Source organism: Limanda limanda, chromosome 1 (assembly GCF_963576545.1).
Source record: "Limanda limanda chromosome 1, fLimLim1.1, whole genome shotgun sequence".
Taxonomy (NCBI): Eukaryota; Metazoa; Chordata; class Actinopteri; order Pleuronectiformes; family Pleuronectidae; genus Limanda; species Limanda limanda.
Window position 1 is genome coordinate 26,366,124 of NC_083636.1, and position 17,878 is coordinate 26,384,001.

Here is a 17,878-nt window from a genome sequence, read left to right on the forward strand (position 1 = left end):
AGGATCCTGTAGATCGATGACTCTTGTTTTCCAGTGATCTAAACGGTCAGCAGTTATGGTGTCTCTTGAATATAACTTGAGCTGTTCAGCATAAGTTACAATGGTGATTTACATCAGTAAGAAGTGCGACAGCTTTGTAGGAATGAAAACCCTGAGTTAAAACTGTATTTATCTGGCTAATCACAAATCCTGCTTCGTACAGGACCCGGCAGTGTACGTTCAGCTATGAAGAAAATGTGAGGCCTTGTATCACAAGAAGCTTTCAGACATGCGCTGAACTCCAGATAATCTCCCGACATTCACCAGAGGGGCCGTATAGCTGTTTTTAGACCTGTCGTGTGGAGGAACTCTGAAGAACTGGGTCCACACTTTCTCTACAGTCCTCCTCTCACACATGCACAACACAGCGGGAGACTCTCCGCTAAGGCGCGTTCACAACAACAAAAAAAACTCCAAAGTGTTCAGGTGAGGGATGGTGCAGCAGACAAAGGCGGGACGGAACATATTCATTCCACTGCAGAGATCACGTGATGTAGTTCTCAGCACATCGTCTGCCACTCTCTCTCACTACAACCCTATTGACATCGTCCTCTGTGACCTCTACTACTTACCTTTTCCCGTAGGTGCTTTCTAATTTTTTCCATCTTTGTGTCTGTCGCTTGCATGATCAACCCCCCCTGCTTGCAGTGGAGAATCCAGTGGGGATCTCCTGCTGTGTGTTCATATCGACCAAGTGGGTGTGATGAAGTTTCTAACACTCGACGCGTGCAAAACAAAACCTAAAAAACACTACAAATATCTTACAGAAGGCTATGTGCCATACACGTAGAAAACACAGAAGAAGATGTCAGCAGAGCTTTTGGTGATGAGGTGTGCTGTAAACAAATACACACGTGATCTCTGCAGCAGAATGAATATGTTACATCCTGCCTCTGCACCCCCCCTCACGTGAACACTCCAGAGATTTCTGTGTTAGTGAAGGATCTCCTGTTGCGTTGTTCATGTGCAAAAAGGAAAACCCCGGATAAAGTCTGGACCCAATTCTGCTGATTCTCTTTATAACTCTGATACAAGTATAGGGTTGGACCTTTCCATTTTTTGTAGATGTCAACCAACCTCATTAAAAACCAAAGCCATCAAGGTGTTTTACTTTCCGACCCCTCTTCTCTGCCTGTGGCTCTCAACTCCCTGTCCAAAATAATTTCCTTTAACAGATGGGCACAATTGTTTTCAGGAAACAATGTTCAAAAACGAGGAAATGTTGCATCTATTTCTGCAGTGGATTAATACACATTTGGTGCAGTGATTAGCTCCAGGAGCAGGATGTTATTTTCAGACTCAAGATAAAGCACAGTGCCAATGTCACCAAGTGTTTATAGATTTTGGAAAACAATGGAGCTCCATGGAACAAGCCGTAGCTAAGCGTCAATGGTTTTTATTTGCATCAAGTTATTGGTTGTTCTCACCATCGTTCCTATTTTCAGCTCTGTAGACTCATGGCAGTCGGCTGTTGCAGCTGCCTGATAAAGACTGCCTAGTATCTAAAACTGTGTCACTCACAAAAAGGCTTTTACAGGCTATTTTAACCAAATGAGATAAGGGCCACCATGACGGTGTCCGTGCTGTAATCCCAGCACTTTGCCACGGGAACTTGCGTCACTTCTATTCTCAGTGAGTCTGTCACGTCTGGGTTTTGTCACCAGCAGCTGTTAAGCAGAGGTGCTAAAGGAAGTCATTCAATCACTCCTTCAATGCTGCCTCGCGAGGAGGAGTCAATAAACAAGCTGCCGGATAACGTGAAAGCACATGTGATGCTTTATTATCCCAAACATTAAGAAAACATGAGGATTCTCCAGTTACCACGCAGAGCTAAAATACACTTTGAACATGTGGTGTTGTCAGTGACACTTCTCCCTCCTGAGTCTGTCACACACTGTATGTTAATGAGCAGTAATGACTGAATGGTGTTCACATTGTGCGGGTCAGGGATCAGGTCAGGTTACCACCAGGTGCCATCAGGAGGCTGCAGCTGAGAGGGAAAGTGACCGATTAGAGACGATAGAGTTTAAAAGATGTTTCTCCATCATGTCCTTCTGCCTTTTAAGAAGGTGACTCACTCACCAGCTTCTTTATCTGTATCTCTCTGAAAGTTATTTTGCTAAGCAACTAGCTGAATAGACAATTAGGATAATTACATGCATTTCCCCGTGTTTCCAGACACTGTGTAATGTATACAAGTGTGAAGTGTCACGTTCCAACTAGCTTTAGGCGACTGAACTTTTACAGGAGATGTATATTGCCAGAAAAAGTGTGTAGATTCTTTCTGCTTTATATGAAACCAGTGAATCAGACAATCTATTGCCAACATGTCAGCAGGGACAAAGGGAACAACAACAAAATGCAAAGAGGATGAAGATACGAAGGGTTGGGTCAGATCACTTTGGTTACCGTATACAAATGACATAGCACTTTTTCTAACGAATGATAATCCATGAATAACAATATCCTTTAAATCAGCATAATATTGTACATAGAAGTGCATGTATCTGCAAAATTAGTTCCCCAAATCCTCTCAACATCTCAAAAACGTTCTCAATGCACCTGATAGAACGTTTTATGTTTTACATACTCAGCATCAGTATGTTGGCAAACAAGTTTAACCGTCTGCCATTATTATTCTTATTACTGTGGCGGACACAATAGTCTGATGCGTATAGGAGCAAATTAGATCCTAATCTTATTTAATCTCATAGATCAGCACTATGGGGACAATTCAACAGAATTCAACAAGAGCAAAGGAAAAGTATAAAACCCAGGGTAAGCCTATTCCCTATTTTGAGAGAGGTCGCTGAGAAGGAAACTCAGCTTCATGTGTTTCTTCAGAGTTGAAGTTGAGGTGTTTTCACCAGATATTCTTTTACTTTCACAAACGACATCGGACGTAGACGTTCTCATGTTTTACATTTTTAAGTTGAAGATGAGGGAGAGGAATGAATGGGAGGATATTTTGGACACTGCAGTTCCTTCAACTTTCTTTCTTGCTCCAACACTGGTCATTTCCCCCCTCCCTGCGACACACTGGAACACTTCTCTAATACACCCAGTACATCAGACATGTTTTGTTATCTAATGATGTAATCCCAATTAAAAGTAATCTGTTACTACCCAACGTTGGTTATACAACAGATTTTTCAAATGCCATTAGTGTCACAGTGTCGAGACAAACGACTCTGCTGCTTGTTGCTCTGTGGCTGTGAAGTGTTGGGCCTCTTGTTCGTTGTGTTCACATGTGGGTGCAGCTCTTTCACTGCTCTACGTTACTGTACTTACAGCACTATGAGCAGTGAACATATCTGAAAAGTGAGATCATAGCTCAAAGGGACTCCAGTTCAATTTCTACTTTAATGTAAAACCTTTTGCTCTTGGCTGCTCTCTTTTCGTTTTCTTTCTGGTCTCTGACGTAATCTCTCCTCCCCCTCTCGCTCACTGTTTCACCCCTTTTAAAAAGACCCCTCCCTGTACTTGTCCCTCACGTGCAGACACACACACACAGACACACACACACACACACACACACACACACACACACACACACACACACACACACACACACACACACACACACACACACACACACACACACACACACACACACACACACACACACACACACACACACACACACACACACACACACACACACACTCACTCCCTGGACAGAGAAGAGGGTATGCTGGCGAACATAAATCAAGTCCTTCGAGGTTTGCTGGCGATTACCACATCCTTGTTTATTTTTGAGCACCTCCACACATCTGTTTAACATTGAGATATTAATGTATGTATGACTGTGTGTGCAGGAGGCCCTGAGCTAAGCTGTGTACATTTTGTTCCTGAAGGTTGTGTGTGTTTTAGTGAACTCCCAGGACAGAACTCCACGTGGCACTGTTTTTTCCCCGTTTCTCACTCTTTTCACACGGCCTGAACCGAGCCAGAGAGCTGGGAGGAAACCGATTCTGTTTGACACAGTTGTGCCTCGTAACCTCGACTGCTTCCAGCGTGCATTCGGATTTTCTTTTGTTTTATTATCACAGATTTTTTTAATCTTTTAAATATTTTATGCCAGCCCAGTAGGACACTAGGTTAGTGTGACTCCAGACATGAACAAGCACAGGCATGCCTTATTAGTCGCTCGTAGCACCATCTGCTGCAAGGTGCTGGTATTACAGAGCAACTGTAGTCAGTGATCTGGACCAGTGGGTTCTCAAACTGAGGTGAGCTGTGGAGGGAGAGAGGAGGTCATACAGTGCATGATGTTTTTTTTCAAATCCGGAAGATACTTAGACACAAAGCTCATAGAGGCCACGGAGCTACTTAAAAACTATCAGAGTCTGATTTGTGAATATTGATTCAGAGTAATAACTGGGTTAAAGGAAGTACTGAAACATTTAACTAAAGTAAAAATACAAATAAATTGACAGCAATGTACTCAGAGAAATAATGTAGAAATAACACATTCACTTTTTTTACTTGAGTAAAAGAAAATAGATACTTGCCTTTCAATGTGTAACTTCTGTCTGTCCTTGGAGAGGGATCCCTCACATGTGGCTCTCTGAGGTTCCTACGTTATTTTTACCCTGTTAAAAGTTTTTTTTAGTAGTTTTTCCTTATTCTTGTTGAGTGTTAAGGACAGAGGATGTCACACCTTGTTAAAGCCCAATGAGACAAATTGATATTTGTGAATATGGGCTATACTAATTCAATTTGATTGATTGATTGATTGAATGTTTCAAGTAAAAGTGAATCCTATATCCTAATGCAACGGCCTACAACGTCAACTGTGCCTATTGTATATTTTGTTTTAAAAATATATATATATCAATCAATCAAATTGTATTTATATATATAAACAGACTCTATAATTAATAAGGAAATACTACCAATGATGCCAAAGAAAACACTTTGTATCATTGTATTAAATCATGGGTCACATGGTGGTCTCTTCCAAATCCATATCTGGTGTTATTTCAGCAGTGATGCTGCAGGAAATGCGGTATAATGTTTCCTGCCCGCTGTGATTGGATCAATGGATCAATTTCGCTCTCATTATTGATTTAAAAATAACCACTACAGCCCTGTCCAGCTCTCCTCCTGTAACCGGGGGTCTCCTGGTTCCTCCTCCATGCTCTGGAGACTGGGCTGGGAGACACAGCAAACCTAACGGATGGATGTGTAATGCTGGAGGAGCTGGACTACCTGTGCTACCTGATTGGGCTGCAGGTGCCCCCCCCTTCCTGCTACCAGTAGTGACAAGGACACCAGCAGAACACAAAACTAAAAAATAATCAGTCAGGAAGGATGAGGAGAGAGAAACTGTCTGTAGCCACCACATGTAAAACCGTTTCCTTTTTGTGAGTCGTCTTGCTTTTGCCTCCATTGCATCTGTTGTCACATTCATTTGCACCAAAGCAGGTGACATTGTTTCACAATCACTTGTGCTTCCTGAAGTTGAACTGACTTGGTGTTTCACTGTGATGTCTTTCCCTTCATTTTTGAGAGCAATGTATGTTCATGCACTGCTGTTTTCTATTTCGAGGACTGAATGAAACAGTACTTGTGGTATGTGCAGCAGTTTGGGCATCCCACCAAGTCAGTACTTAGTAAACCCCACGTTTGGCAGATATCACAGTGCCGGCTCTTACTCACTGTATTTCAGATCTACACACAGATTTTCAGTGATGTTCTGATCAGGTGACTGTTGCAGTTCCATAAAGCTTCAGCTGGTGTTTCTTCAAGTGGTTCAGGTGGATTTTGAGTTCTGTTTCGGATCATTGTCGTGTTCTAGGAGTCAGACACTTTTCAGTTACACTTTCTTGACGGATACAGGAGATTCACATTCAGGATTTGTTGATATTTAGTGGAATCCATTTTTCCCTCATATCCGTATAATGTTTCCTGTTCTGCTGGCTGCAACACAACCCAAAAGCAAAATATTTTCACTTTGATGCTAAACTTTTGCACATACCAAATGTTTACTTTTTTCACATTTTTTAAGTTTGTGAAATAAAAAGTTTTACATTTATGTTTGCTGCAGGTGTTGAATTAACTTTTATCTGCTCTTAATAATCTAGTTTGCCAAAACATTTGCAGTACAAGTGTATTTTTAGATTCAGTGTGACGCTAAGGATATAATTATCTAAAGTGTCCATTAAGATCCCTAAATTTGTTTTGACATAGATTAAAAAGAGTGGCCCAAGAGTGAATCATCATATTTTTTTACTTTTCTTCAGTTCCCTAAGTAATCCAGTGATTGTTCTCTGTGCATCCATGGACACACTGCAAACAAGCAGTTTAATGGTGCCAGTAGTCCAAAATAACAATTAAGCAAATAGAAGACAAAAGAAACTGGGCTCAATATCTGCAGCTAACCCACTGAATGCATAACAAGAATATAATCTCTGTTTGTATCCCCCAAAACTGAGGGTATGAGTATCTACAAAAGAGATGACAAAGAATAATAAGCGTGAAAAATCCATCAAATATAAAGTTGTCATTTTTCACACCACGTAGATAGAGTATAGTTTATTTTTTCATGTAGGGGACAGTTGTCTTGATCTTGTCTGAGGGTGTCCCACAGTGTGTGTAAGATTTTGAAAACCTGTGTTCTATACCATTGGCTGTAGGTTAAGAGTTATACTGACTGAACTTTGTTGCCCATGCTGGCACCGTTTATTTGACCTGTTTTAACCCCATCAGATCTCTCTGGAGACGGAGCGGCTGGGTCCTCGTCGGGTGGAAGGCCTGAGGAGGGAGGATGAGGAGTGGCAGAGGAAGGCCCACGCGGCTGTGCTCTCCATACAGGACCTGACCGTCAAGTTCTTCGAAACCACGACTCGATCCCAGAAAGGTAAACACAGAAAGGGCGGATTTCAAACCGACGTTTTAAAACAACCTTCTCTGTACAGGATCCTCATCTCTGACCTTTCACATGCCAGTGTTCTCCCCACCTTGCTCCGAAAGTATTTTCATCCACAAACCATCTCAGCTATGCAAAGAATCAACTGAATGCTGTTTAGCCAAGGAATAGGTTTCAAGTAACTCAGAGTTATTGTCAAACACTGCTGTTGTGTTCATCCACTCAGTCAACAATTATGTTCACGATTATTTTCAAAATTCGCAAAAAAAAGGTTTAAGCTTTACAGCATTAGAAAATAGTAAAAAAAAATGTCCAAGCTGATTGTTCAAATGTCATCTTGTGTGTGACCAACAATCTAAAATTCAAAGACGTTCACTGTACAACCAATAAATAGAAACAAGTAGAAACTCAAACTCATTTGAATCTGTGTTGCAGCTCTTTTTGAGCGGATGCGTGCTGACCAGAAGAAGTTTGGCAAGTCGGCGTGGGCGGCAGCAGTTGAACGCATGGAGCGTCTGCAGTACAACTTCTCCGGAGAAACTCTGCAGCTGATGAGGGCCAAAGAAATCTGCCTGGAGCAGAGGAAACACGGCCTGAAGGAGGAGGTAAGGTGTCAGTCATGTAGACCAAGTTGTGTGTGTCAGTGTTAGATTGTGAAGTTTAACTGGGTGGGTTTTTAAAGAGGTGGCAATGCTCAGTAAGTTAGTAACCCTAACCCAAAAGCCCCAATGCCAACAATGAGAGATGAGGACATTTGAATAAAACAGCCTGATAATAGCCATGTTGGAAGAATGACCTCACGGCTCAGACATCCTGTGATGGAGTCCATAACATCCTGGTCTACACCAGTGGAAATGACTCAATGGGAATGACCGCCGGTGTAAAAACAGTTCTTTAAAATATTCCCGAACTCCAGTTCACCTTTTCTAAACTAGAGTGGTGGAGCTCAGCATTTAGAGAGAACAGCAAAAGTGCCTCAGGTTCTATATCCACTGAGCCACTTTAAAACAAATGCACATCAGGTAGAGTTGCAAAGCACTTTGGAAAATCTGCTAAATCTGCAGCTTGTCCTTTTTACTCCAGTGGAAGTGTAACATGATCATGTGTTTGTGACTCTAGATGCAGGGTCTGCAAGGTGGAGAGGACGCCATGCTGCGTCTGGACCAGCTGGAGGCGCTGTACTACGAGTTGCAGATGCAGCTGTATGACATCCAGGCGGAGGTGCTGCGCTGTGAAGAGCTGCTGCTCAACTCTCAGCTGCAGAGTCTGCGCAGGCAGATGACAGGTAAGCATCTGCATGTCCTGAGTGGGACAGACTGTAGTGTGCATGCTTTCTGTCTGTGTAGGCAAAAGTAAACAATCTGATGGACACAGTGGGGTGTAGCATGATGGTGTCTTTATTCATGTTCATGTATTAGTATTCTATAAAAACTTTTTAAGAAATGTGTTTGCTCTATTTTCATAAATACTGGTTATTTCAAATGTTTATTGGTAACCTAATGTCGGTGTGCCCTCTAGTGGACAGAACTTATAACAACCACATACATAAGGTGGTAAATAATCATAATTTTTTCATTTAAATATTGTAAAAAACGGATTCAAGGCTTCTATGTTCAGGAGATGTCACTCAAATTGTTTTCAATTTATGACTTGCCTTACAATGTGTACAGACCATCAGCTGTTAGAATTTGGTTTGTTTTGGATGTAAGTAATGCTTTAGGTTGAGCTGATGAGTTTTTACCTGGATGATGGTGTCTTTATTCATGTTCATGTATTAGTATTCTATAAAAACTTTTTAAGAAACGTGAGAAAATGCTATTTTCAGTTTTTCCAGAACCGTCTTCAGGTTGCGTATATCTTGTCCAAAACCCAAAAGTCATATAACCAAGCAAAGCAGAAAATAACTCTCACCCTTTAGGAGATATTTTAGTATTTTTGCTTAAAAAATAACTGATTATCATCATCAACCAAATCTACTTGCTGAATCATTTTCTATAAATAAACTTTTCCATTGCCCTGGTTTCTGGTCTGTTTTGAAATCATGCTGCAGCATCAAACGAATCACTAATTTGACTTCTACACTCCTTCTGATAAAGACACAAATAGAATAATTTATTAATAATATAACTTAAACATAGACTTTGACCAGTACACATGTTCATCTGGCAGCTTATAAACGGGTAAATTAACTGTTCATTGTTTGGTGACAGGTCCCAGCAGCTTTTGAACTAACAGTCTGTACACGGCAGAGTTTTGATGACTCTCTTCTCATGTTGCACCAGAGCGTCAGGATGAGGTTGTGTACTACGATGCCTTCGAGAGCCCGGACGCCATGAAGGGAGAGGAAGACCCCGCGTCGCCGCCCTCCCCCCTCAGGGACGAAGACCTGAGCGTCCTGCAGCAGAGGACGCGGCAGCTGGAGGCTCGCCGGGGTCGCATCACCACCAAGAAAGTCTACCTCAAAAACAAGAAGGTCAGCACTGACGACTGATGATGAAGTCGGGTTTTGTTGTGGAGATATCTGGAGAAAGTGCAGCTATTTCTATAATTTGTGTTTTATTTCTATTTCCATTCATAGGAAATCTGTATAGTCAATCACAACCAGAAGATAGAGCAGAGAGGCCAAGGCGACCCAGCTGACAGCAGTTCTCCTCAGCCACTGAAACAGGTAAAACTCAGAAGATTCATCATGGCACACACAATACAAGAGCCTCTACATATTTACTGCATTGTGAAACAGAGGGGTGTTTTATACCATAGGGTTGAGAAGTGTCAGGAAGCTGGAAGTGTTTGGTTCTGGGATGAAAAGATGAAAACTGTGTGTGGCCTGACCTTTTTTTTGTAGCTATGGCTCCATGGAAGGTTCTGTTTTATGTGAAGCTGCAGGAGTGAGAGGTTTGAAGGAGATCGATCATGGACAGTAATTCTTACTTGAGGTGCACATGTTTACAGTGAAGTGGGCTATTGAGTGAGTCATGGGATAGGAACCATGTCTGGTTGTTATAGAAATGTGATGCCCAGACACCAGAGGAAAAATTGACCGAAAATGTGACACAACTGTCCTTGGTCAAGTAGTGCTGTTGTTTTGGTTGAATATTTAAAAAATCTTCTGTATGTGTTTGCTCTATTTTCATAAATACTGGTTATTTCAAATGTTTATTGGTAACCTAATGTCGGTGTGCCCTCTAGTGGACAGAACTTATAACAACCACATACATAAGGTGGTAAATAATCATAATTTTTTCATTTAAATATTGTAAAAAACGGATTCAAGGCTTCTATGTTCAGGAGATGTCACTCAAATTGTTTTCAATTTATGACTTGCCTTACAATGTGTACAGACCATCAGCTGTTAGAATTTGGTTTGTTTTGGATGTAAGTAATGCTTTAGGTTGAGCTGATGAGTTTTTACCTGGATTTCCACAGTAGTCTTTACAATGCAACCATCATGTAAACTGAGTCTTCTCAGATGTTGTGTTTTTGAATTCATCAAAACTACATGTTATGATTTGGCAAATGATAATTTTAGTTGTTGTTGTTGTTGTCATTTAGTATCGTGTGAGCCAATAGGCTGTCAGCTGTAAGCACAGAGTCATGTAAAAAGGAAAGTCCTGCTCAATGTTGCCAGGGTATTCATTTATTTTCTCTAATAGGTTCATGGACAAATAATTTATTATGAGCATTAATAATTCACACTGCCACTAGACCCCGTATATCATTATAGGTGATGAACAGGAAGTAAAGGGAGGGAAAGGGGCCCTTGCCTTGTGACATCACTGTGGGTTTGTTGATGTGTTTTTAATGAGGAACAGCTCACGCACAGGGAATGGGACACAAGCACAACTCAAACCTGTTTGAACAGTTTTGCTTTCAGAGAGATATTCAAAACCCTTGTGTGCTGATGTACAGGTGTAGCTGAATAATTTGCATGAATATATAAATCATTTTTCCAGTTGTCCGTGTTTAGGTAGCTTTGTCCATAGTAGAGTTGGACTGATAACTTTCACGACAGCAAAATCAAACCACACTAAACAGGAAAACACCAGTTATTTTGTGTGTGAAAGACGCCTTTAATAAACAAATCAATCAATCAAGCAACTACTTTAAGAACTAGAGAGCGTATATGTGCTCCAAGGCTCAACAGTCCCCTGATGAAGCCACATTTAAATTCACTAGATTTGGATTTTTATGTGGATCTGAACTAAATTGATCTCTCATAAATATCAGTCCTTTAAACGTGACTTTTTCCATCGAGATCACTGAGAAACAACCGAATTGTTAAAAACGCAGTGTTAAAGAAAGTGGGGGGGAAATCTAGGATTCTTTCCTGACCTATACCACATCCCTCCACTAAGTGTTGAGTAATCCGTCCTGTAGTTTTGCTGTAATCCTTCTAACTTACACACAGTGGTGTACAAAGTACTTGAAAGCCATACTTGAGTAAAAGTACAGATATCTCACCTGAAAGTGACTTCGGTAAAAGTAAAAGTCACCCGTCAGAAAATGATTTGAGTAAAAGACTTAAAGTAGCTCATATTAAAAGTACTTAAGTATCAAAAGTATCTGGTGTTGAAATGTACTTAAGTATCAAAAGTAAAAGTACACATAACAACCCAAAATGTTTCTCCTCAAGATTTATCTCAACTGACTGAAAAATTATAACAACAATATGCATATAATGTATATAATGTATAATTTTACCAATTTTGAACCCTAGATGCTGAGGTTCAAATAGTAATGGACCAGTGCATCTGAACTTCTAGAGACAACAAAGAATCAACTAAAAACAAGTGCCTCTTGTGTCTGCCCAAGAACATTAATAAACCACAGTATTACCACTAAAACAATCTGTTGTCTCCTGTCCAGGGAGGAGAGCATGAAGCAGACGATGAGGCCAGACAGAACGCCCGGGTGAGTCAGGACAGGCAGAGGACGCTGGACCGGCTGCGAAGCCTCAATCAGGTGAGAACAGCCGCCGTCTGATGTCCGACTCCAGCAGCCTCCTCTGAGTCTGTCCTCACTCTGTTTGTTCCCCCCCCCACTCAGCGGTACCCGGGCCAGGTGACTCTGAAGTCCAGCCGGCTGCGTCTGAGTCAGGCTCACAGCCGGAGGAGGGGGGGGCAGCAGCCCAACACGCAGGCAGCCGGCGTCCAGACCGACTGCGTCTCCGACCTCCCCCAGCTCCACGCTCCCCCCCCGCCCGACGCCTGCGGCTGCGACACCATGTCTCTACCGACGGTCGACCTCAGTGGCCTGGCCTCTTCGCCTCCCTTCCTCTCGCTGCCTCCCCCACCTCCTCCTCCGCCTCCTCCTCCACCGCCTCCTCCCTCGGAGCAGCAGCAGGGCGAGGACGGGCACTGGAACCCAGCAGCACTCAGTCCGGTGCTGCGACACGAGTCCGAACCCTCCTCACTGCCTCTGGCTCCGTTTTCCCCTCGATTCTTCGACAGCAGCCAGCTGCTGAACGCCAGGACCAAGCTGAAGAAGACGGCTTCACTCGACTCCTCACAGTGGAGGAGAGGTGAGGACTTGCAATCCTGGCTTTTATGAAACAAAGATATTGTGTTTTGTTTAAACTGATATTGGCAGTGTCAGCCAAGGGCACTGACGGCCTCAGAAAGCTGTCAAATACTTATCAAGCAGCTGATTTGTCATGAACACAACTGAAGATGAACAGGTTACTGTGCAGTCAAACAGAATCACAGCTACATTCAGCCGACAAAGTTTTGCCTTCCACATTTGTCTCCAGACGTCTGTTCTCTGTATAAAACCAGAACAACTTCCTGATGCTAATACCAAACTGTTTATGCTAAAAAAGCAGCACATATTTCCTGGTATTTCTTCATATGCTAAATTAAGAAAATAAACATTTCTCCTCTGATTTAGTTCAAATTGTAGTAAACTACAAAAAGTAAACAAAGTCCTTCAAAAATAAAATGCCACTGTATAAAACCAGAACAACGTCTTGATGCTAATACCAAACTGTTTATGCTAAAAAAGCAGCACATATTTCCTTGTATCTCTTCATATGCAAAATTGAGAAAAGAAACATTTCTCCTCTGATTTAGTTCAACTTTATTCTCATCATTTCCACTTAAATTTCACCATGCAAAGTGAAAAAAATAAAAAGGTTCCTCCTCTCATTTTTGGCCTAACACCTGACACCAATACTCATCAATCATCATTTCTTTGTCTGAACGTCATTATAGAAAAGTTTAAAATGTGTGAATAGAGAGACTGTTTTACATATTTACAGCTGATAAAGATAAAATGTTAACCAGCAGTGATTTCAAAGCTTCACTCAAACGCTGCCTCCTATGTGAAGTAAACAGTTTGTGTGTGTGTGTGTGTGTCTGCAGCGAGCTCCCCCATGGACGAAGTGCTGGCTTCTCTGAAACGCGGCAGCTTCCACCTGAGGAAGGCCGAGCTGCGAGTCCTGGCCCCAGACCCGGACGACGACAGCGAGAACATCCTGGCCCAGATCCGGCAGGGCGTCCGGCTGAAGAAGGTCCGCACCCGGCCGGAGCAGCAGCAGCGTCAGGCCCGGAGCTTCCTCCACTCGGCCGACGCTCTGACCCGCAGCATCCACGAGGCTCTGAGGAGAATCAAGGAGGCGTCGCCCGAGTCCGAGTCCGAGGACGAAGGCCTCCCGTGCACTGACTGGGAAAACTAGTTCCTCAGAAGGATCTGTTTCTTTTTTTTTTACTTCTCTCTTTCATGGATGTGTGGAGCCAAAATGAAGAGTTACTGTACAATGGCTGAAGCTAAGCGGACACCTCAGAGTTCCAGCACCTGGTGATACCTCGGTGCAATTTTGAACAAGAAAACCCTTGATTCACTTTTTTTAAAATATCAGACAAGCGGCTCAATTAGTTTCATACTTGTGCGTGTGGTTTGTAGAAGACGGACCACTAAGGTTGTTGTTGTTTTTTATGTCGCTGCTGTGGCGTTCTCGGCGAGGACACGACCTCTGACCTCCCGGGGAATCCATCCACACGTTGGAGTCGTACTGTACTGTAGCTTGCTGTGATGGGTTTGTTTGAAGAAGTGAGTATTTTGTCTTTTCTCTTTTCACCTCTCTCTCTCACTGTCAAAGCACTCGGACTCTCCACCAATACCTTTTCTGTATGATTTTTACATTACAAACATACATAGGAGATGTCAAGTGCATAAGAATGCCCAAACATGTACATGGATGCAGGACAAGAGAATTCACACTTACTGAAAGAAGTACTTTGACATTTTGGAAGATAAGGACGCTGCTGCTGCTGCATGTTTCACTTTTCAGACATGAACTCCGGAGAATCTTCTCCAGAGTTTCTCTTTCACACATGAACAACACAGCAGGAGACTCGTTTCATGTGTGGAAGCAGCTTTTCACAACTCACACTTGTTCTAATGGTCTCAGAGAGAATAAGTGAGTTTCCCAAAACGTTGAACTATTCCGTTATTTAGTCTGATATGAGAAGTGGAGCCACACGACTAAAAGTTGCACATTTTGGTTTATGGGTCCTTTTCATCATGCTGGTGTTACAATACCAGAACCAGCATTGCACTGGTGTATTTGGAGAATTAGCCATAGTTCTTAAAGCATTTTCACTTATACAAGGTCAAAATATGATACAACACGAGAAAGGTGTTTGTGTCAAAGATGCAGCTTATGGTGAAAGTTAAATTCAGAGCATCACTTCTTTCTCTGGGTTAGAGCTCAGCACAGGATTGTAAGATGCAGTGGGACCTCTAGTTTACAAGTATATCATTTTATCAACTATCCACAGCAAGTGAACTTCCACATATTATTAAACTATCCTGGAAAAATAGAGACACCAGCAGAGCTTGAGCCCGAGAATTGTCACATTTGTACGTTTTTTTCAGTATCAGAATAATCCACTGGTAGTCCCATGGCTACATTGCACATTGGAACTTCTAATAGGTCATTTATTATATTTTAAAAGGCTTTTAAATCTGACAAAATCTCAACAAGCATAGGCCCAAAAAACAACCAACAAAAAAGCAGGGCTCAAGTTGACTGAATCCAGGACATTATATAGACTTTATACTATAGCAAATACATAATTGAGCTGATGGAACCGTAGAAATAAAGTGAGATCCTTCATATTAGGTAATGATCCTAATAACCAGCTTACCTCCCACACTGGATCACACTGAAGCTCAGCACTATATAAATACAGACCACTTACAGCTCACAAGAGTATATATATATTATCAGAGACATTTAAATTCATCTTTTCTGAAGCAGCATTGGATATTAGCTTGTTTAACTGATCGTTTTTCATCCCAAACCACTTTTAAAGTTGCCCAAACACAGTATTTTGACACAAAATGAACAAATAGGTATCCAGTTATATTTAATATGTGGCCAGTATTCCCTCTGATGAATAACAAGTTCCACAGTGGTCACCCTATGTTAAGTTACTCTTCAACACATGACCAAAAGGAAACCATCCCAGTAAGCAGTCATAGTAAACTCTGGTGGAAACTGATCATGAAAACAAGTTTTGTGAACATTAAATCATTATTAGAATCGCTCGACAGAAGATCAGCCGTTATTTCCATATTTAATACAAAGACTCTGAATATTCTCTGGTTTCAGCTTCTCAAACGTAACCATTCCCGTTGATTTTACTGTTTTATACTGCAAGTTGAAAATATTTAAGTTTCTGACTAATGGGCAGACACAAGGAGACATTTATAGATGTCCCCTTGGGCTTAAGGAAATTGTTACAGGCATTTTTTTTACTATTTTATACACAAAATCAATTAGTTGAAAACAGCAATTATGAGGTTTTGAAAAGATCTTCAGGAAGTGGGGAAAATGTTTAAAATGTTTTGAAAGCAACGTCCAGCCCTTTTTTTAAAAAAAAAAATTAAAAAAAGAAGCTTTAATGCACATGTACATAACAGACTCCAGATGTGGAGCAGCATTACAAACAAACATGAAGTGCACCGGAGCGTAGTTCATCGCCCTCTGCTGGAACAGACGCAGCTTCCTGCTCGCCACACCCAACGCTATCGGGATCATACGTGTTGTTTACCTTTTTATTTTGTTTGTGGTTTTTACTCTGATTTTATTTACCCCGGATTCTCTCTCCGTTTCCACTGCCTTGTTGTGTTTTTTTTGGTCATGGAGTTGTTTCAGTTTTGCGTGTGTGTGATTGTTTTTTTGTTTATTATGTATGATCTGTGTCAAACCTGTCTCCAGCTGAAAAACACATGTTCCTGTAGTTAACACGTCAGTAGGCACTGAGCGGCATGGCTTCATTTAAAGAAACCGTTTGACATTTAGGGAAATAAAGACATGAATTCTCTCTCTTGTTCAACAGTTAAATGAGAAGTATAAACAAATCCAAAGATCCTCTGAAACTCACAAATCAACATCCTGTTGTTGGACTACGTCAAACCACATTAAGGAGTTCAGCTAGAGAAACAATGCAAGTAAAAATATTAGTTAGCTTTTATTAAATTTAAACGATGATGTAAGTTGTGGCCCTGTAGTGTATTTACATTTAAACACATTTACAATCTGCCACAGCCATTCACCAAATATTCACAGAGAAACAGGGACAAAATCTGACAGGTGTGATGATGAAAGCTGTAATTCTCCTCACCTTGTGTTATTTGTCAGGTCTTTTTATATGTCGTTATGGAAACCCATTTCTACAACGGCGTATTAGAGCTGTAAAAAACTATTTATTACCAAATATTACAGAGCTGAGGTTAGGGCATCTTGTAAATTAATGACTTTAATGTCGTCAATTCAGTTTTTGCTGCTTTAGAATAGAGCCTGGCTAACAGTTTCTATCTGTTTCCAGTCTTTATGCTAAGCTAACTGCCTGCTGACTGAAGTGGTTATCGATCCTCTCATCTAACTCATGAAAGCTAAACGAGTGCGTTTCTCATGCTGAACTTTGTGAAACACACAGAGTCACTGTTGCCAAGTGTAAAACATAATTCCTACTCAGTGTGAGTGTAGTTCCTCTTCTACCCAAACACACACACACACACACACACCTTTACTGATATTAAACAGTAGATTACCTGTTTGACCTTCACCTCCTCACACTGCTCTGTTTGCTTTTTATTTTTTCCGCTTTTTGTAGAATCCACTTTGTGACTCGTAGTTTTCCCTCCATCTTTTATTTGTACCTTTATGACCTTATGCATGTGGCCGGTTCGAGGACGAAACCCATCACAACATAAGTGCAATAATGAAGATAAAAGTCATTCTATGGATTTTACTGTAATGAAATGTAAATCATGTCAAAAAAACCTATATCCGCATGCCTAAATGTATTGAAGTATTTATTGAAGCTTCATATTTTAAAGACATTTTTAAAGCATACAAATGTAAATGTACTTTATAAGCTTTTCTTTTTGTCGCTTTTTTGGTTTCCTATCATGACATTCCTCTCTGCTTTCTATATCCTAGTTATTATATATATATTTTTTGTCCTTTTAAAAATAAAAATAAAATAAACACCAAAGTATGTCTGAATGTTCTTCATAAAGTCAGACTGGATTGGTCTGTCTGTGACCAGCATATAAACACTTAAATGTAGACTTGGGCATTAAGTTCCTTCATATTTTATATTTCCGTGGCATAAACTTAAAATGTTTATATCAGGTTTGAGTATTTTTATTGGCAGATTTTCTCACAGCAGCTTCGACCTTTTAACTGTTGTTGTTTCTGTCACTTCTCTCGCTGCCTCAGAGTCAGTGTGACTGACTCATTCTCTGATGTAACACCACCTGCTGATGTCTGTCACCGTACACTCAACATGTTCAAACTGCTACCCTGCTGAATTTGTTGATTTGGTTGACTGCTTTCTGACTGTCGAACTTCTTAGTGTTGATCGAATCTCAGAAACTCACACCTTATCATGAAAAGGTGACATGAATCAATCCGGTCTGAAAGGAGAAATCTACACACGTGTGAGTTTGAAG

At 41.2% G+C, this 17,878-nt stretch overlaps 1 protein-coding gene across 1 annotated transcript in view; it reads left to right on the forward strand.

Moving 5' to 3' along the window:
* Positions 1-17,418, forward strand: part of jmy (junction mediating and regulatory protein, p53 cofactor) — a 30,801-nt gene extending 13,383 nt beyond the window's left edge. The window contains exons 3-10 of the mRNA XM_061080791.1: positions 6,754-6,904; positions 7,349-7,518; positions 8,033-8,198; positions 9,196-9,386; positions 9,492-9,581; positions 11,780-11,875; positions 11,960-12,434; positions 13,273-17,418. Coding sequence (XP_060936774.1) covers positions 6,754-6,904; positions 7,349-7,518; positions 8,033-8,198; positions 9,196-9,386; positions 9,492-9,581; positions 11,780-11,875; positions 11,960-12,434; positions 13,273-13,586 — 1,653 coding nt within the window. The 3' untranslated portion in view covers positions 13,587-17,418. The remainder of the gene's footprint in view (positions 1-6,753; positions 6,905-7,348; positions 7,519-8,032; positions 8,199-9,195; positions 9,387-9,491; positions 9,582-11,779; positions 11,876-11,959; positions 12,435-13,272) is intronic.
* The last annotated feature ends 460 nt before the right edge of the window (positions 17,419-17,878 follow it).